We start from the raw sequence: 21,660 nt of genomic DNA, 5'->3' as shown, positions 1-21,660 counted from the left end.
CTTTGCAATCGCATCAAACTCCAACGCTAATTAATGCTGACAAACATGGGGATACGAGACGCACATGCTTACATACGTGGTGCTCTTTGAGACCCCCAATCATGAGATGTAGCTAACTGCCCTGTTCGGAGGGGGAACATATAACCTGCTTCGATATGGTGAATCGAATCCGAATGTCAGACTTTAGATCCGACTCCAATTTTTCTTTCAACCGGATCGGATCCGAGAAACCTGACTCTGACCCTATATCCGAGTGTTGCCACACTCGCTAGGGGCAGTAGAAAAGCGAGGGAAAAAGATGCTTCACGTTTACGCCTCTCTCTCTCTCTCTCTCTCTCTTCTGCACCTCCCCTTCGTCCATCATGTCCGGGGAGAGCACCACTGCAACGCAAAGAGTTCAGGTGAGGCCATCTCTCTCTCTCTCTATATATATCTGTCTCTCTCTCTTAAACTCTTCCTTCTTATGTAGGTTGATTTGTTGGATGTCGTGGATTGGAGCGGCGTCGAATGTCTGAATCAGAACACCTCACACTCACTAGTCAATGCCCTCAAACAAGTATATATCTCTCTCTCTCTAAAATTGTGGGCATTTGTTTACTTTGTGGAGTTTTTGGGGGTTGGGTGGTAGGAATACAGGGAGATCGATGAGTTGTATCTGGAGAGCGATGCGGACGAGCAGCTTCTGATCTACATCCCTTTTAAACAAGTCGTCAAATTGCACTCTCTCATCATCAAAGGGCCAGAAGGGGATGGTATGGGCTTCTATTTGGTACTTCCGAGCATTCTTAGATTCCCCTTCTGGAATTGCTTACACTTTCTTTACGATTCTATTGAATTTTGTTTTGGTTGTTCAGCTCCAGCTTAATCTGTTTGATGATGGTGGTGATGATCAATTGAAAGATTAATCAATTTTAGGATGTTGATATATGAAATGTTGGGGGAAATCTTTTTAACTCCATGATCTATGTTGAGATTATATTTTGATTCCTTCTATGTTAGGATATGTAAACATAATGACATTTGATGCGTTTAATGAAAAAAGGATACCACTCTACCCAATTTTTTTTTTATCTAGTGAAGAATTGCGATAGTTGAGTTCCCTAGATTACTCGAGCTTTTTCTTTCCCTAGTGAGTTAAGACCTTGACTTAGTCAAGGCTTCTCTAAGTTAAGCCTAGGGTGCCTGTCCAAGTTGAGCCTAGGCTCTACCCTATAGTTGATATGGTGGTCCGTGTCGAGTTTCTCGATCTCACCTAGTGCAGGGCGTGGGCTGATCTTCGCAAAAACGAAAAAACTTGGTTATATCTTGAGAGCGAAGTTACACCTATGTCACATAGATACACGTGTGGGTGCGGCGATGCGACACTTTAAAAAAACTTGGGTGTGGGTGTGGAGAGGGTATATATATAATGTTTAACAATTTTAAGTTAACACTAATGAAATAAAACAAGTATCATATCATCAATTCATCGTGCATAAATTGATGCAATAAATCAAATTAACAAATAACAATCTACAATTGTTATTCTTCATCAATAAAAAATAACACCACAAATAAATCAATCAATAAAAAATAACACTATAAATAAATCAGCCTAAATATATTATGGCTAGGTCTGGGTTTAGCAGAACCGAACCGAGTTGCCTGGGTTCGAAGAACCGAACCCAGTTGCCTGGGTTTGATTCTGCTTGGGTTAAGGAAGAGAAGAAAGAAAAAGAAAGAGAGGAGGAGGAGGCAGAGGAAGAAGAGGAACAAAGAGAGAGAGACATACTTGGCTTCGTCGTTGCCGTCAGAAGAGGAGGTGGCCCTTTGTAGTCGTTGTTGCCGTCACCGCCGGAAGAGGAGGAGGAGAGGAGCAGTCAAGTAGGGGAGGAGGGGTCTGGGGTGGGTGGCGCGATTGTGCCCTAAAGCCCCCCAACCCCCAAAACCCATTTAAAAAAAACAAGACAAAAACAAACTCTGTCAACATTGATCGAGTCTATTTTGGTCAAATATAACCATGAGTGTGGGTTTACCTCACCTAGTGCGACATGTTTTTATTATTGCCCAACTGGGTGCCGCACCTGCATCACGTCGACGCTGGTGTGGTGACCCTTATAAAGAGTCCCTGTGACATAGAGTTGCACAAATACCCATTGCACTAAGGACTTGATCCTAAGTAGGGCAACTATCGCTTGAAAGACACTGCGTGTAATGCGTGCCTCCGAGCGCATCTGGTTCAAACTTAGTTGCCTTATCCACTGAGTGAAAATGTTTCAACAACCTTCAAGCGATAGTTTTACAAAATGGAAACTTTGAAGATTGTAAACTAGGGGCTGCCCAAGTTGTCCCAATTCGATGACATAAATTTCAAAAGGTGACAACACAAGGTTCTCATTTTTCTCACAACTGTGAACGTGGTGTACGTCAGAGAGGAATGTCCAAAAGAATGGGAGAATGAGACCATCGCTGAGAACCGAAAGAGATGAAAGTGGAAGGAAGATGACTTCTTGTGTTGGGCCACTTATTGAATGCAGTCTCATACCCTTGTTTAACCTCTACTCGGAAGTCAGTATGGCGAAAAAATCGTGACAAGCTCTTAAAAGCAAATACAATATTGAGTATGCAGAAAAGTGTAAGTTTTTGGTTAATAAGTTTATGAATTTCAATTTCTTTGATGATAAATCATTGCTACCTCAAGTCCATGAGATGTAGATTTTGGTTAATCAGATCAAGTATGAGGGTATGCACCTTGATGAATCATTCTAGGTGGCTGCAATCATTCGTAGATTGCTTTCATCTTGAAAAGATTATAGAAATGAATTAAGACATAAAAATGAATAGTTTACCTTAGAACAACTTCTTTAAAATCTTAGAATCGAGGAAAAAACTTGATCTCGAGATAAGAAAGATGAAGTAAAATAAGTTTGGGCTAAGGTGAACATGGTTGAGCACAAATCAAGGTTCAAACCTGCTTAGGAACAACAATAAGAAATCCAAGACAATTGCTAAGAAGAAAGATTGTATTTTCTACTATACTTGTGGTAAACCGGGTCACTACACGAGAGAATGCCGTCATAGGAAGAAATTCCAAGACAGTAAGACTAATTAACCCAACAACAACATATATTTATAATCAATTTGGATAAAGGGTGGTACGAGAATTTTGTATCAACGATCTATTCATGCAATTATAGAAGTATGTTGAAAACATACAAAACCATGGGGGAAGACTATAAGATCTATATGGAAGATTCACATGAAGCTAAGGTTCATGGAAAAGGGAGTGTGGATTGCTTAACTTCTGGAAAGTGCTTAACCCTTTAAAATGTGTATTACGTACCCATTGTTATAAAAAATCTTGTATGTGCTTACCTGCTTACAACTCATGATTTCAAAGTTGTAATGGAATCCTACAATATTATATTGTCGATGAAGCACAACTTTTTAGGCAAAGACTACTCCACCAATGAGTTGTTTAAGCTCAATTTGATCAATAAAACTGATTCAGCTTCTGCATGCTAGATTATGACATGTTAATTTCAAGTCTTTGAGAAGCATGAGTAACCTAGGATTTATTCCTAAATGTAAAATTAAGCATATTAGAAAATGTGGTGTTTGTATTTAAGCAAAGTTTGCACGAAGACCTTTTCCAACTGTTGAAAGAAAATTCAAAATTACTTGGCTTAATACATAGCGAGTTTCCGGGAAGCGAAAGTGGGAAACGATACGGGAAGCGGAAGCGAGAAGCGATGTATTTTAAAATGTCTAGGAAGCGGGAAGCGAGGAATATTAAAAAAGGAATGTAAGAATTGAATGAGAATCAAAATGAAACACAAATAAAAACTAAAATAAAGTGATTAATATTAAATTTCATGATTTTTTTAATGTAAGAATTAAAATTTTAACAAAATCTAAAAATGATGACTACCAATTTAAAGAAAACACATGAAAGTGAGTGAGAAGAGTGAGAAAAAACACAAAAAAACATGAAAAGTTGAGTAGGAGAACATATAAGAAGAATAGATGAAGCATGTGGAAAGCATAGGAGAAACGTGGGGGAATCGAGGTTCTCATCAAGTTTCGGAAGCGTGGAGTATCGTGCTTCCAAAGCGAGTTTCCGGGAAGTGAGCTTCCCACCTATCTAAGAAGCTTCAGGTAACTCTGGGTTACACATTCTGTATTCAAGTTTTTGATGTCAAGTTTTTTGTAATGCTAAAATCTTTTGCATGTCAAAATCCTCAAATTTATACTGCCTGGTGCTTGTGTTATCTTTTTCTGTCATTTTTCTTTTCTCTTTTGTTCTCAGCTACAAGGCATCCCAAAGGAGATTAATATGTTAATATATATTGTTGTTGTTTTGGAGTGAAGCTAGTGATGTAAAAGAACTTGCTCAGTCTCCTTATCTTGACGATTTCAATTATTATTATTATTTTTTAAAGTTTTGTGTGCATCATTCTGGGGTATGACCAACCAGGGGATTTGTATGAGCAGGTCCCAGACTGCTGAAGCTCTTCGCAAACAAGGACCACATGGGCTTTAGGTGTGTTCTGTTTATTGATGTGACAATAATGTAGAATCTGTACCTCATGTCCATAGCTTCTTGCTACCAGTATTTTCTGAATTCATATTCTTTTGACTGGATGTTGTACAGTAATGTCAATGAATTTCCTGCGAGTGACTCGGCTATCCTTTCACTGGATCATCTTAAAGTAAGATAATGGATAAGACCTGGTAGTGTTTACTTTAAAGATAGAAGCATTTATTGGGTATGGAATGATAATCAAGTTCTAAAAGGAAGTATTAATTTTTATATCACACACTCTTTAGTCACCTTGTGTGGCTTTGTTTCTTGGATTTGCAGGGAACTCCCATCATCCTAAAATATGTTAAATTTCAGAGTGTACGCAGGTGCAGTTTATCTATGTCCAAATGATACACTACATTTCCTTTGGTGTTTTTTTTGGGTCTGACATGAATGCAATTAGTTTGGACTGATTAGATTGTAAAATTGTTCAGCTTGACCATCTTTATCGAGAACAACCAATGTGGTGTGGACATCACCAAAGTTCAAAAGCTCATGTTTCTTGGAACAACGTAAGTGATTTCATATCTTATTTTCGGAACTGATTTAGTGATGCATGCTCTTCAGCTCTTATTGTGCAATTCTGGTTGTTATTTTATGTTGCTAAGGATAGCCTTCTCGATGCTTCTAAGTTATTTGGGCACTAATATTATGCTATATTGTTTATATTTTTAACCTGTGTCAGTTCTGATTTTGTGTTTGATGAAAGTAGGCCATTCAAAAAATAAATAAATAAGAGGAACAATTTGTGTTGCTCCAAATAATTTTAAAAATCTTCTCTGTGTCAAGTAATTACATTTATTTCCTTTTTCTTCATTCTATTACTTGTTGCCTAATCTTCTAAATAAATGACTGATTTCAGTACATCATAAGGTTAATGTTGTCTGGAAGACTGCATTCACCGTGAGGTTTATCTTTGTCTTCTGCTATGGGCATCACAGCTGTTGTACATCCTATTGGTTTGTTTGATGGGGACCTCTCCAGATCCGTCCAAATACTTGTATATATAGATACAGTATGTATTATGTGATCCATATCTAATATTTGCACCTGTTTTAAGCTTCAATATTTTCTAGGCCAGAGAATAATTCTCACCGTCCTGGAATGTGGCCGGTTATCTTGTGTCACAAGGTTTATCTTATTAAGTGGTTTTGCCAGGAGAATAATCACGAGGGAGTCCGACTGTTAAGGACTTAGAAACTCATCCGGATGATCCATATGACGTAATGTGGATCCAGATCCATGTCTGCTGCATATAGCCTATTATAAAGTAGGACATCAGTCAAGAACAAGAACACTAATGGTTTCATTTTTTATTTGGAATTTTAAAACTACTAGGGAACTATTGTTTAATAATAATTGTAGTGGTTTCTTGTTATTATCATGTCTTCTTTTATTTCTTCTTGAATGGAAAAGGATGTTGTATATGTTTGATTGATGCCATGTTTAAAGTTTAAACCAAAAGCAAAGTCTTGTATATATATATATGATATATATATATATATATATATATATATATATAGAGAGAGAGAGAGAGAGAGAGAGAGAGACCACATACCCATGTTGACGCTAGCACTGGGTGCTGGGCCTGGGTTCAACTGGGACCCAACCCGAACCCCAACTCTCTCTCTCTTTTGTTTTGCTACTTTGCTTTGCCTATAGAAACCCTCCCCCTTGTTTCCACCCTAGGCAGAGAGAGAGAGAGAGAGAGAGAGAGAGAGAGAGAGAGAGAGAGAGAGAGAGAGAGAGATTACTCTTGGTCATACATGACCATGGATGGCCATGTTCATGCAGGGATTCATGCGTTGAGGAGAGAGATGGGCCCGGCCCCACTCTCTCTCCAACACATGAACGGCCCCCAATAGTGGGCCTATCCAATTGAGACATATTCAAATATGCCTCATCTGGATATACATGGAAAAGTGGGATACCTTTACAGTTCCCTCTAATGAGGGAAAGTTGGTAGAATCCTGTTTTGTTGGGTAACGGTTACCCAGGGTAGTAGTTTCAACAACTGTCCATTATAAAGGAGAGGTTTTCGCTAAAAAACGAGACAGTGAAAAAGAAGAAATAAAAAGAGCTCTCCTGAAGAAGACCTTACACCGTTTCTAATCCCTTGCTCGTCCTCTGGTAGACTCTGCGCACAACACATGATCCTTCATTGGTATCAAAGCCATACATGTAGTATGCTCATCCTCTGCTCACTGGTCGCCGTTTAGAGTTGCAGATCGTCGCTCCGAGCCATTGATTGCCGATCGCTCAAACTCAGCAAAAACCAAAACAGGAAAAAACATATATCGGTTAGTACTGTTTTATTTTCTCTGTTTGAGGCAGTCGTCGTAAATCAGGCTACTGGAAAACCGAGGGTATGATAATTTAAAAAAAAATTAAAATATTATTATTAAAAATATAAATTGTACCTATTTTTTTTTGGCTTAACCTAGACTGCCAGGGTGATTAAAATTTTTAAGATAATAATACAAAAAAGGGGCAATTTACCCTATTTTTTTGGAGGGCAACGTTTTCTGAAGAGGGTTGATCCCTACTGAACTTCAATAACTTTCTCTATAACTTTCTCTGCCGGAGTCAAGGGTAGAGGGAAAACCCACTTTCCACCGGGTGGTGGCTTCCGGTATTTAGGGCAGAGGGGAACCACCTTTTTTTTTATTTTTTGGTAGTTGCAAGGCATAGGCAAACCTAGAATCAGGGTCTGCTGTTTGTAACAAAGGAGATAAATAAATAAAAATAAAACATTGCCAGGAGGTCATCGTCGGAGGTCATCCCCTCACCTGCCGAAGGCTATCGTCGTCGGTGGCATCTGGAGAGCAATCAGAGTCAATGGTGCATAAACCCCCTCCTCTAATCGGTTGTTTTGTCGAAACTGCTTGTCGAATCAGAAGGGGCTGTGGTGGAAGCCTCCTCCACCTGACTGCTCCTGTGATCGGCGGTTCCTGCTGCCAGAGAGTGGTGCAATAGAAGTTTGTTTTGTTCTTTGTTCTGTCGGGAGGGTTTGATCGTCGGACCACCAAGCTTTCGCCATTGAGTGAGGGATCATCTGTTGCTCGCCTGCGCCAGACGGTTGGGCCCGACGGCCATCACTGTCAGAGTGCGCCGAAGAGGTGCCGAAAACACAGCGGCTGTGGCGGAGTCTTCGATGGAAGAAGTGGGAAACAAGAGGAAGAAAGGGGGAAAAGGAAAAATTAGGATTAGGGTTATGATTTTTTTTGTTTTTACTTGTATACATTTTCAAGGGTGAAATTACATAAATGTCCCTGGTTGTTTTATAATTTACATTCCCTATTAAGTATTAACATTAATTTACAGATATTCTGTTTTTTTTGTTAAATCAGAATGTTGAATTAATTTACATAACTACCCTTATGTAGCTTTGTAAATCCCTGTTATATACTTTAGCTGCCAATTTGTAAAACCTTCTAAATGTGAGACTGGGTCCAAAACAAAAGTTTTCGGGCCTGAACAACACCTAACTAGCTTGAACAACAGCTTAGGTTGCCATTTGAGCTGAACGGGTCTGGACCTACTCCAAATCCAAATAGTAGAATGGCAATCTAGCTCTTTGGGCTTGGACCTGATCCAAAACCAAATAAGTTTAAACGACAGTGTCCACCGATTTTTACAGAACAGAGGCTTCCTTTTCTGGTAATTCCAGAAACAAGCCTATATTCTGGAAATTACCCAAGATAGACTTAGAACTTTTTGAAAATTTCAGAAAGCCTCCTGAACTTTTCTGTTTAACTTAGAAAGTTCTGTTTATTACCTTAAGGGTTCTGTCTTTTCTGTTTTTTTATAGAATCACAAAGTGGTCAGTTTGTGCACTTTGCCTCGTAAACATCTATTTGATGGCAACAAGAACTTAATATTCTTTCATATTTTTTTGATATTTGCCTTAATAAATATGCTTTATATCAATTATTTTTTATTATAAACATGATATTTTGGGTACTCATGGCTAATGTTGTGTTGTTTATCCTTTTGTTGGATGTTTGACATATTTTTATCATATCTTGCCAATATGTAATAACAATTATCAGAAAAATGTCTAGTAGGGTCTGTGCTACCAAGTTAGCCAAAACCGATAAATTGAATGAAATCAATTTCCATATCTAGAAGAGGAGGATTCCTCTTGTTTTGACCTTAGAGGGCATCAAGAATGCCCGAACTACTGAAATGAGAGACCTTGGTGACAAAGCTCCTGAAGCAGATAAAAATACTTATATTAAATATAAAAAGGATAACATGTTAGCGAAAACCATCATGCTCACCTACATGGATGATGATCTCATTAGGGTGTTTGAAGATTACCCTATTGTAAAGTCAATGTTTAAAGTTATCTCAAAAAAATATGACACTACCTAAAAAACCCACACTCTAAAAACCTGACATTGAAAGAACTCCTAGCTTAACTGAAAATTGAGCAACATATGCAACAAGACAAGAAGTGCGAATTACAGTTTATTAAAGATGCTCTTTTTAGTAGCCATAGTCTTTTCAGACACCCATATTTCAAAAGTTCTTAAAAAATAATGGCAAATTTGATAAAAAAAAGGTCCAACATTCCGCAAGCCGCAAGGAACCACCTCCCAAGTGAAGTGTTTCAAGTGTAAAAAACACTTTAAGAAAGATTACTTGAGTTGCCCGAACAACAACAATAGCAGGAACAACAAAAATGACAGGCAAAAGAAGATGCGTGATATAATCTGCGTGATATCGGAATGCTCATATGTGAATCAGGCACTTTCTAGATGTTAGGTGGATTCTGGAGTGACACGACATATAGCCAAGAGCAAGGAAGGCATGGTGGATATGGTCGAGTATAAACCTGAAGAACATCGAGTGTACATGGGGAACAACACCTACTTTGATGTTATGGGTGTTGGGACTTATCGTATTGAAACTCCAAGAAATAATGTTTTGTTATCAAATGTCTTGTTTGTATCGTCCATGAGACGAAACCTAGTGTATGTTTCAGCATTGATTACTAAGGGGTTTGAAGTTACGTTTCTACTTGGAAAGGTTATTATGGGCAAACAAAGTTGGGTTTTGTTTGATGGGGATTTTGACAAAGAACTTAAAATTTCAGATTCTATGATGAATAAAATTCCATCTATTTCTGCTTGTATTAATATTGTCCTTAATGTGGATGAGAATGAATAGCACCAAAGACTCAGACATATTAATTTAAAGAAAATGAAGAAACTTGTTGAAGTAAATCTAATGCCTAACTTTGAAGAAACCTCTTTTCACATGTGTGAATCATGCATTTATGAAAAAATGACAATAAAACCATTTCAAAATAATGTAATTAGAGCATTTGAATGGTTAGAAATCATTCATTCAGATATTTATGGTCCCTTCAGGACCCAAACTCATAAAGGAATGCAATATTTCATATATTCTATTGATGACTATTCAAGGTATAGTGATATATATCTTATAACATACAAGTATAAAGCATTAAAAAAATTTAAAGAATATCGTCAAGAAGTTGAAATCCAACTTGGTAGAAAGATTAAAGTTTTGCGATCTGATCAAGGAGGAGAATATACCTTAAATAAATTTTTTGAATATTGTAAGACTAACAGGATCAGATCTTAAACTACCACTCCGGACACATCTCAACAAAATGGTATAGCTGAAAGATACAATAAGACTCTTCTTGACATGGTTAGATACATATTGTCTAATGCTTCGTTACCCAAAGTATTTTGGAGAGAAACAATACATACATCAACATATCTTCTAAATAGAGTTCCTTGTAAGTCTATTGTCTTTACACTTTATGAGTTATGGACTGAAAGAAAACCTAACCTAAGTCACCTTCGGAGATGGAATTTAGTAGCTCATATAAAGGTTATAGAGCGATCAAAAGATAAACTTACTATAAGATCTATAAGGTGTATCTTTATTGGATATCCCAAAGGATCCAAAGATTATTGATTTTACCATCCCGATAAAGGTTTAATTGAAAGTAGAGATGTATTCTTGGAAGATCAAAGCATGAAACCAATTATTCCTGAAATAAATGGAGATGTTTCACTTGATTTATACTATGACTCTGATGATTCACAAGAACAATTAGGTAACGCTGAACAAACTGTTAGTACTCCGTCTACTTCTCATTAGACTCAGGTTGGACACAAAAGGTTTAGAGCTCCTCCGTTATACTTGGATGACTATTATGTCTACTTTTGGAGGAACTATGTTATGCCTTATACCTTGATGACATGAAAGATAACCTGTCATATAATGAGGCAATAAAATTACTTGAGTCAACAGATTGAGTAAAAGCCATGGACGAAGAAATTGAGTCTATTGAGAAAAATCAAGTTTGAGAATTAAATGATTTACCTGAGAAAATGAAAGCCATTGGATGCAAATGGATTTTAAAGAAAAAATTCAAATCTGATGGTAGTATTGATAAGTTTAAAGCTAAATTGGTAGCTAAAGGTTTTTCTCAGAAAGAAGGGTTCGACTATGTTGATACATATTCACATGTTGCAAAATTTGCATCAATAAGGATAATTCTCGTTATTATAGCTTATTACGATCTAGATCTACATCAAATAGATGTTAAAATCATATTCCTAAATGGTGAGTTTAAGGAAACCATTTTCACGGAACAACCTGACGGCTATGTTGTTAAAGGCCACGAAGATAAAGTATATAGGTTGAAAAAATCCTTATACGGACTCAAGCAATCACCACGTGGTACTTAAAGTTTCATAAGGCAATTACTTTATTGATTTGTGACAAATAAATTTGACCACTGTATTTATGTTTGTAAAAGTGGGAGCAAATTCTCTATCCTCTCACTGTATGTGGATGACATTCTTTTGACTGAAAACGATAATGATATGATTGTCAAAACCAAGTCATGGTTAAATTCTTAATTTGAGATGAAAAACATAGGAGAAGCATCCTATGTTCTTGAAATTAAAATCACTCAAGATAGAAATTCTAAACTTTTGAGCTTGTGTCAAGAAATATATATAAATCATATATTTGAGAAATTTAGAATGAGTGATTGCAAGCCTGTTAGAATGTTCAAATTAAGGAAAAATGATAATTCAGGTGAAGGACAAGAAAGACTGAATGTTCTCTATGCACAAGTTGTTGGAAGCATGATGTATGCTATTCTATGCACGATACCTGACATCAGTTTTGCTGTTGGCCTCGTTAGTCGCTACCAAAGTAATCATGGTTGGCCTCACTGGCAAGCAGTGAAAAGAATATTTCGATATTTAAAAGAGACTATAAGCTTGAATTTGTGTTTTTAAGATGACGCCTTACAATTGATTGGATATTATGATGCTGACTTTGTTGGTGGTAGAGATGATAATAAATCCACTTCTGGATATGTTTTTCTTCTCGGATGAGGTGCAATTTCTTGGTCATGTAAGAAACAAGGCTGCGTAGTTCAACATACTAAAGAAGCAGAGTATATTGTCTGCAATGCTACTGCTATATTTGCCATTTGGATAAGCCGCTTTATTAATGATTTGAAGCAGGATATAACCGACAGGCCAGTACAAATTATATAACCAATAGGCCAGTACAAATTTATTGTGATAACTAGTCTGCCATCTCTCTTACGAAGAGTACAGCAGACAGTTCTAAAAGTAAACATATAATGGTAAAATATCATTATATTCATTACATGATTGAAAAGAATGAAATCACAATAGTTACTTACCTACATCTGATATGATTCTTGATCCCTTAACAAAAGGCATATCAGAGAAAATGTTCTTAAAACATGTATCCATGTAGGATTAAGATATGTCTAAGAAGATATATAGCTGGATGAGTAACAAAGAAAATTACTCATTTCAGGAACCTTGATGCAAGCAAAATACTCCAATAATGAGAGGTCAAATCCTGCATTGTGATTTTATTCACATGGCCAAGTGGGAGATGTTGGTCATACATGACCATGTTCACGCATGGATTCATCCATTGAGGAGAGAGGTGGGCCCACTCTCTCTCCAACGCATGAACCGCACGCGGTAGTGGGCCTATCCAAATGAGGCATATTCAAATATGCCTCGTCTGGATAGACATGAAAAAGTGAGATACAGTTACCGCTTCCTCTAATGAAGGAAAGTCGGTAGAATCCCATTTTGCTGGGTAACGGCTACCCAGGGGAGGAGTAGTTTTAGCAACTCTCTCTTATAAAGGAGAGGTTCTCGCTCAAGAAAGAGACAGTGAAAAAGAAAAACAGAAAGCGCCCCCTTGAAGAAGGCCTTACACTGTTTCTAATCCCTTACTCGTCCTCCGGTGGACTTTGCTCACAGCACACGATCCGTCAGTTACAAAGTACCCCCTTCCCTTTTATAATAAAAGGAAAAAAATTCATACACCCTCTTATTTAAAAAAAAAATCAATTTACCCCTTGTTCCTTTTTTACATTTAAAACGTTATAGTCTTTTCTTTCTTACAAAAATGTTGCACACACACACATTATATATATATATATATATATATATATAGAGAGAGAGAGAGAGAGAGAGAGAGAGAGAGAGAGAGAGAGAGAGAGAGGAAGAGAGATCTGGGCACATAATAAGGACCCTGAAACCCAGAAGCACCTAGATTCAGGCTTGGCTGAAGAGTTCCAAGTGAGGGTATGAATTACTTTGATCACCATCTATCACGAATTTAGTTGTTACTTTGATCAAGAGAGTAGCATGATCTAGTTTGGATCATCATCCATCACTTCTTCGTAAGTGGTAAGGCTTGATGCCTTGCCAGTGTAAGGTGGACCGCCCTTTGTTGTTGGGCACTTGGGCTGCCAGCTATACTGATGCTTTGGATGCCACATGGCCTTTGAGTAGTTCATACTGATTCACCATCTGGACTTTACATAGCTTAAAAGAAGATTGCTTAATGTTTGCACGTGTGCATGGACGTACACACATACTGTTTTTTGTGATTCTCCGATATCACAGTTTGCCACTGAGTATTTGGTGTGTTCTGTTTTCAGGGTGGAAACAACAGACATGAAAGGTCTCAAGAAGATCGAGGAGCACTGATTTTATTAGAAAATTCATTATACTCCCGGTCTTGTCCCCTAAGTCAAATATATTGTTTCTGATGTGAAATCAGAGAAAGAAAATGCTAGTCTTTTTTTACTTCTCTTTTATTTGGTCAGGTGCAACATTGGTACATGTTCATATGGGCCAGATACATTTACACTTATGGGAATTGGCCTCTTTCCATTACTTGGTCAAAATTTGCATGTTAGTATGGACACGACATATTTTCAGCCCTCCTTTCATAGCTTGGTACAAAATTGATCTTAGGAATTTGCTTTTTGCAGTAATGAAAATTATTCAAGGCCCATTTAAGATGGTTGACATACTCAGTCTTTTATAATAATTCCCACTAAAAATGGTTGGCATAGTCAATCTTGTGCAATAATCCCATTCCTGTTACTAAGATCTAGTTACCAAAACGTTGACTTCCAAGAAATGGATGCACACTGCTGCCATTTTTGGTTTATTAAAGACCATAACTTTGAGTTTTTGCTACTTGCTAGATGCTATCTTAATGTAGTTGTCTACAAATTTTTTATGGCTATTGAAACCAGTTGCAATATGGTGAAATATACTGAGTTTCTCCTTTGTTAGCAGAACACACATTCTATACCATGACAATGCTTGTGTGTAATGATTGCATTTAACTTCTTGTGAGATCCATGCAGCCGATTACATGAGGGAAAACTCCAAACCATATCACGAGAAAATGTATGGCAAATTAGTCTCACTGTTTATATTTTCATATACTGGTGAATTATGTTGTTCCTTGCTACATGTTATTCTTTCTAAACCATATGTACCTACTGAAACTAGTTGCCATATGGTGATATATGTTGATTGTTGAGTTTCTTTTCATGTTGGTGCAAATATGCTCACCTGTAATGGAATCTGTTGAATATGGTTACAATGAATTGAAACTTTTTGTGAGCTTAAAGATCAATGTGTTGAAAATAAGCCTCTTATTTGTGTGACAAAAATGCCCTCATAAGGTGTGTGTTTCATAAAGGCTCATCAAGGGTGCTTTGGGTAATGTCAAATGTTGTTCCCTTTTCAAAACCATATAAGGTGTTGGGTTGGACTTCTATTCTTGTGAGGAGACTCTTGGGTTTTTGGTAGAGGATTCCTTTTGTGGGTGCGGTTTTGTGAGAGAGGGACTACCACCCATATCCCTTATGAGAGGAGAAGAGGGATAGAGAGCATCTTCTTTGTGAAGACTTTGGAAAAAAGAAGACAAAGGTATTCTTTAGTCTCTTTTGGAGGTATAGAGATTTTTGTTTGATAGTTTTGAGTTTTACACGATTGACCCGGTTGGTTGAGTTTGTTCTTGTGAAGAGGTCCCGCATATTGTTCTTTGTATTATGCTTGCCTTGATACACAAAAATATTATTTGTTGGTGTTCTCGTGGATGTAGCCACGTTATGATGAACCACATATATGTCTTCTTTTGTGGTTTGTTTGTAGTTTGAACAGGCCTTTGGCCTGTCTGGTTTGGCTTAAAGGCTGTTTGTAAAAGAGAGGGGCCCCTAATTCTCCCAGCTCTGTTATGAAAAAAAACATGGGCATGGAAAAAGTTGATTTTTTTTCTGGCAAACATTAGTCTCTACAATTAGCTGTCATATGCTATGATGTGTTCTGACTGTCTGCAAACCTATACTTCTCAGCAGGAATAGTCTAACCCATGCTTAAAATTGTGAGCTCCTTTTGGTTTGGACCCAAATAGCATCGGCCAAAAGTGCTTGGTGAACCAGAAGATAGTCTTGACTCATGGTGATTCAAACAACGCGGCCAAGTTCTGGGCTATATAATGTGTAGTGACAATCAAACATAATTCTCACTATCAAATCATCATAACCAAGATCAATGGTTTGCAGTTTTTGAGTTTGTGCAGAAAAAATTTTATTGCAGTGACAAAAGTAATAAATACCCAGTACCATCCACAAAATCTGAATGACACTCAAGATTGACTTTGGTTGAGCATGAAGGAATTTCCAGTGGTGCTGCAGTAGCATAGAGATTGGAAAGAATACCAATGGTCAAAACACTGTTACGCCAACATTGACATTGAGAAATGAAAGCCAAGAGAGCGAACGGGATTAGATAACTCGACCGTTCTAGCTGTAAATAACAGATACTAGGCACTACGTATATCAACCCGTATAGTGTTGTAACTAATTCATTAGGTGAGCCTAACAATGCATTTAAGCCTTTCTAGCACAAAGAAACTATGCATGGTCTTACTATACTTAACAATATGGTCATGAATTTTCTTTCCATCATTGAGTGATTTCAAATGGGTACATGATTCTAGTAGCTTTGTGTACGTATCCATTTCAACTTGATGTGTGGATTCTAATACATCTATGGCTTCTTTGAGTTTGAGATCATCACACAGATCCTTCATATCCCTATTGCTAGTGGCCTTGGGTACACCATGGTAAGTAGGTGACACGGATAAATGTAACAATCTAACTAGTTTATACATGTAAATACCAACATTTTCAACTACGAGATTCTTGAAGACTATCATTTTCTGTTCCATTTGCATTATCATTTTGAATCCCAAGTGATCGGTATAATGCTGATAGTGGTAACCATGCAATATGTTTGCTAATATGGAACTCCTTCTAATAAGGAGGATGATCAGGTCATATGGCATATGAAGGGCCTCCATCATATGCCAATCGTGACCGTTAATATAGAAGCTCAGATTGCACCACGTAGCATTCATCCTGAAAATTTCCAACCAGGCAAAACCCGCTGGCAAAGTTATAATAGCCAGTAGCCACTAACCCTGTACGGATCTTTCCTGAGAACAGATCGGACAGGCTGGATCATGGTTGATCTTAATCTAGATCTCAATTTTAATCAGCAAGTCCAAATGCAAATTTGAAACAAAATCTGATGAAGTAGACTTGAATGAGGATCTGAATTTTATGTAGTACCATTGGATCTGGTAAAACAAGAGATGGATTGGTGTTAGCACCTTACAGTTTCAATACAAGCTAGTCAAGGAAGGTTTAGAATGGTGCACAAGCGGCTTAAAATTTGTATATATGCAAGGTGTTGTGAGTGTTCTCCCGTGACCTAATTTGTACAGTTGTGTCTAGAGCCTGTTTTGCTTTGGTTGAGTCTTGATGTAAAGTGTCAAGTCACTTGCAGCTTTCTTCGGGTCACCCTTGCACTTTGGTTCAGGTTGATCAATACCCTGAAGGGTTAGCCTGTAGATCTAAATTGTAACTTGTCCTTGGGCAAAAATGTGAATGAGAGCAAATGCGAAGAGCTTTCTTTTGTTCACTCTCGTTGTGATTGCTTTCGAGTGATTGCAATTTTTCTTCCTCTCTATTTCTTTCGCTCTCTTGCATTCTCAGTTATCAAAGTTTTTGCAACGACAAGTAAGCGACCGAAAGGCTTGCAACAGTAAGAAAGGATCATCGCGTTGCATTGGTCTATTGAAAAAGTAGGCTCGTGACAAGTGGTACTCGAGCCCATTCTCAAGCTGGGGGAAGGGACTCAATGTCGAGAGACGCGCTGACAAGCTATGACTTGTGAGCAAGACATCGTGGCATCCTGATACAACTTGCGAAGCACCAATGGAAAGACAATTGTCGAAGTCGAGAAGATGGGTTCACCTCGAGAACATGAGCAGATGGTCGTGACCATCAATGGACTGGTGGCTAATGTGACTTGTACGAGGAAACAATTTCACGTGCAGTTAAGTCGTTCGAAGGACTAGACGATGAGGTAACAAGCCTGCAAGAGCAGGTAAACATACTGATGGGACATGTTACTTCGCTCACTACGACAATGACCACCCTGCAGACTGAAGTAGGAGAGTTTCAGTTGAAGAACCGCACTCTGTAATGGATAGTTACCATAAATGGTGATTGACCATCAAAGATAAATGTGCTGAGGCCAGCTAAATTCAATGGTTCTAGGGATAGCAAGGCCATAAAAAACTTTCTGTTCTAGGTGTAAGGCTACTTCGACACTCAGAATGTATTGACCGAAAACCTCAGGGTAAAAACGGTAGCAGCTCTACTTGACAGGATGCTATAGCCTGGTGGAGACGAAAACATAGCGACATGAAAAGAGGCCACTGCGTGATTGATACTTTTGAAGCGTTCAAAATTGAGCTATGAAACAACTTTATGCCAATGAATATATAACGTTAAGCTTATCGAATAGTGTCAGAACTCAAGCACGCTAGCGCCTTGATAGACTACATCAGGACGTTTCAGAAGCTTATGCTAGACGTACCCAATATGCCAGATGAAGACAGACTCAACTGGTTTATTGTGAGACTACAACCTTGGGCACGACCTGAAGTAAAAAAGAGCAATCTTGAGACTTTGAAAGATGCATATGTGATGGCCGAGCGACTAGTGGATATACAACGCAAGTCTTTCACTCCATTGACTAAGGTTGGGAAGAAGCTGAACCATGATGACAAGAAGGAGGATCGACGCGGCAATAAAGATGAATTGTTAACCCAACACCATTCTAACAAGAGACAGAATTATAGAAAGCACAACAATAATAACAACAAAGGGTCAGTTGTGACTTGTTGATTCTGTAGCGAAAGCCATATTGTTAGGCAATGTCCAAAGCGTCTCGTGATGGATGATGAGCAGGCCAATGCAATGCAGGCGGAGAGTAGTGATGTCGAGGTCATGCAATCAAGGTTAGGAGCCATGCAGACGATCAATGCAGTTAGAAGTTGTGCAACCGAGAGCAAACTGGTTAGCAAATAGCTCATGTATTTAAAAGTCATTGCGAATGAGAAGTCTATTACGACAATGGTAGACTCTAGGTCCATGCATAACTTCGTCTCGCAAGAAGAGGCGAAATGGTTGGGCTTGAAACCTGGGCCAAAGCAGAGGACCATAAAGATGGTGAACTATGAGGCCAAGCCAATCCTTGGTGAAGAAAGGGATGTGGCTATCCAAATTGAGAGTTGAGCTAGCAAAGCCAACTTCTCAGTGGTGTCCCTAGACGACTACAAAATGATTTTGGGCATGGAGTTTCTTCGCAGCCAGAATGTGGTGATGATGCCGAAGTTTAACTCATTGACAATTATGGGGCCAAACTTTTCACACATGGTTTAACACCTTATTCTTGTCGGAAAGTCTTCACTACTATCTGTTATGTAATTGAAGAAAGGTGTCAAGTGGGAAGATCAGACATTCCTAATCACCATGCGTACCAGAGAAGGGAAGGTGAAAGCAGCAGTGACGCCAACCCTTGCCCCACTATTGACTGAGTTTTAAAGAGTGATGCCCCCAAAACTGCCGAAGCGTCTATCGTCAAAACGCAAGGTCGACCACAAGTTAGAGTTGACCTCTAGAGCAAAGCCTTCTGCCATGATCCCTTATTGCATGGAGCCGACTGAATTGAAGGAGTTGCGTAGGCAGCTGGACGAGAAGGGAAGACCATCCTTTGCCTATCAGTTTGTTCGAGATTGACATGAGCAAACAGAGTTGGTGAAGGCGTTTCTATACAAAGCGATCAAGAGGATGAATAAGTGGGAGGACAAGCAACATTGTCCTGTTGGGTTCCGTGTTGTGGAATATGTGTTGGTGAAACTTTACCCGAATCACACATGCATCTTCCGTGAACGGCACCAAAGTACAAAGGATCATTCATCATTACCAAGAAAGTGAGCAACCTAGTGTACAAGCTGAACCTGCTTTCAAATTTCAAGGTGCACCTGATGTTCCACGTATACAACCTGAAACTGTTCCATGCGGATGAGGGGGATCCGTAACATAGCATACCACAACACGCTCCTATCCTGTAGAGGGCCCCAACAACACAATTGGCTGAGAAGCATCTCAGCAAAATCCTTCGCTATAAGGTCAATTACTTGGGTGAAGCGAAGAAGTATCTGGTACAGTGGGAGAAGACATGAGCGCCAACATTTTGGATAAAGAACCACTATCTGATTGAAGTCAGGGCCTACCACGAAGCAGATGGACGGAGGGAGTCTGTTATCTTGTGGCCTACTTTGTACAATTGTGTCTAGAGTCTATTTTGCTTTGGTTGAGTCTTGATGTAAAGTGTCGAGTTACTTGCAACTTTCTTTGGGCCATGCTTACGCTTTGATTTAGGTTAATCAATACCCTCAAAGGTTAACCCACAGATTTGAACTGTAACGTGCCTTCGGATAAAAATGTGAATGAATGCAAATGCGAAAAGCTTTCTTTTGTTCACTCTCGTTGTGATTGCTTTTGAGTGATTGTGATTTCTCTTCCTTTATTTTTTTTGCTCTCTTGCATTCTTAGTTATCAAAGCTTTCGTAGTGGCAAGCGAGTGATCAGAAGGCTTATGGTGGTAAGGAAGGACCGTCATGTCGCACTGACCTATTGAAAAAGTAAGCCCATGACAGTGAGTGCCTTGAATTTTTTGACATGCTTCAATAAAAAAAGTATTTTGTTGATCGAGAAATTTCAACGGGGGTTTGTGATGAAGGGAGGGTGCAAGGCAGATTTCCAGTGGTATGGATCTGTCTAGTTTTGTAAACTTCTTTTTTTATACCGGCTAGAGTTTTATGCCCTTAGTTGTATCTCACTTTTGATGTATTAGAGATTAAGGTTTTGAGAGCATTGTATCTCACTTTTGTATTTTCTTGCATTTTGCTCCTTTTTCATTAATTGAATAGGCCCAAGTGCCAAACCATATAAATCTTGTCTTTCACTTTTTGGTTTCTCATAGTTTGCTTCGTTTAAGTTGTGGTTTTTTATTACACAAGAGATCAAGAAATCAAGTTTGGGATTAAGGAGGACCAACATTGGGGTTGAACCCAAATAACCTAGCTAGTAGTATAAATAAAGAGTCTATTGCAATGGGTCATTGGTGAACAAGGAATTTTAGAGACACCTCATAAAGTGAGGTTCATCTCTTCTGTGCTTCTCTCCTTCCTCTTAGTCTTCTTCCTTTTCTTTTTCCATCCCTTCTATTGTTTTGCTTATGCTCACACACACATCCCCACTAAACATGACTTATTGGCCTGCATTCACCCACCTTCTCCCGGGCTGCTTATGCATCCATCACCATCAGTGTGCAGGCAATTGTTCACTGTTGACTGTACTGCAGGTTATCACCAGATCAGAGCTCCACTGTATCACTGCTACTACTGTGACATATATCACCCGATGTTCTCAGTATTCATGCAAATCAGTGCCCTGAATCGACCCATTTTGCCAGAATCGGCCGGTTCTGTCCTTTTTAATATCTTTTTAGTTTTATAAATTTTAATAAATTTTTTAATTAAAAAAATAAAATTGACTAATTCAGCTCGATTAAGTTTGAGTCTGAATCGGGTGGTTCAGGTCCTAAACTAATATTGACAACATTGATAACATTTGATATCACCTGATATCAACTAGGTAAAAATTTAAGAATCTAAAAATCTTTTTTTTGTCAAAAGAAAAACATGATCTAACAATTGATTGCTACCAAATAGGCCATAGTGAATACATTTACAGTCTCGGATTTGAAAAACAAACAAACATAAGAAATACCTAGTTCACACTAGTTCTCGTACTTCCAATCCTCATATTCTAATATCGAAAAATATATGGTTAGGAGTGTAACCGGGTCAGGTCTTATCTGACCCGATCATAAATCGGGTCTAAAAGTAAGATTCAAACATGACCCAATCTAATTCAGGTTCGGTTATAGCTAAAAACTGTGGACCTATATGGATTAACGAGTTAGGGTATACATTGGGTTTGGTCTTTAGTCGACCCATTTTTATTCGGGCCAGGTTCGAGTTTGGGTATGGCTGAAAAAAAATAGACCCATATAGGTTAAAGGGTTCAAGTATTTATTGTTTAGGAGTCCCAAAGTGGTTTGGCACAGTGGGATGGAGCCTAGGCTGCTATAAAGGCCGTCTAGGTTCAAATTCCATGGGCATCACCCCTTGCATAAGCTGAAGTGTGGTGGCTCCTTTGGGGCAAGAGGTAAGCCCACAAAGTTTTACGCCGCTAGGACAATGTTCATAAGTATGGCAGGAAGAGCCAGCACCGCCAGGTCTTTGAT

General features: G+C 38.4%; 1 protein-coding gene across 1 annotated transcript; it reads left to right on the top strand.

Annotated features, from left to right (window-relative positions):
* The first annotated feature begins 330 nt into the window (after positions 1-330).
* On the top strand, positions 331-13,803 carry LOC149831620 (PITH domain-containing protein At3g04780-like). Its single transcript, XM_090014022.1, has 8 exons — positions 331-401; positions 470-556; positions 629-752; positions 4,474-4,522; positions 4,634-4,691; positions 4,844-4,890; positions 4,999-5,076; positions 13,566-13,803. Exons 1-8 carry the CDS (start codon positions 363-365, stop codon positions 13,612-13,614), a joined length of 531 nt encoding a protein of 176 aa, XP_089870148.1. The 5' UTR covers positions 331-362; the 3' UTR covers positions 13,615-13,803.
* Positions 13,804-21,660: the final 7,857 nt, after the last annotated feature.

This window comes from Nuphar pumila, chromosome 7 (assembly GCF_984573655.1).
Source record: "Nuphar pumila chromosome 7, dmNupPumi1.hap1.1, whole genome shotgun sequence".
In the NCBI taxonomy this organism is placed as follows: Eukaryota; Viridiplantae; Streptophyta; class Magnoliopsida; order Nymphaeales; family Nymphaeaceae; genus Nuphar; species Nuphar pumila.
Note: the sequence above shows the minus strand (reverse complement) of the source record. Positions and strands in the feature narration are given on the sequence as shown.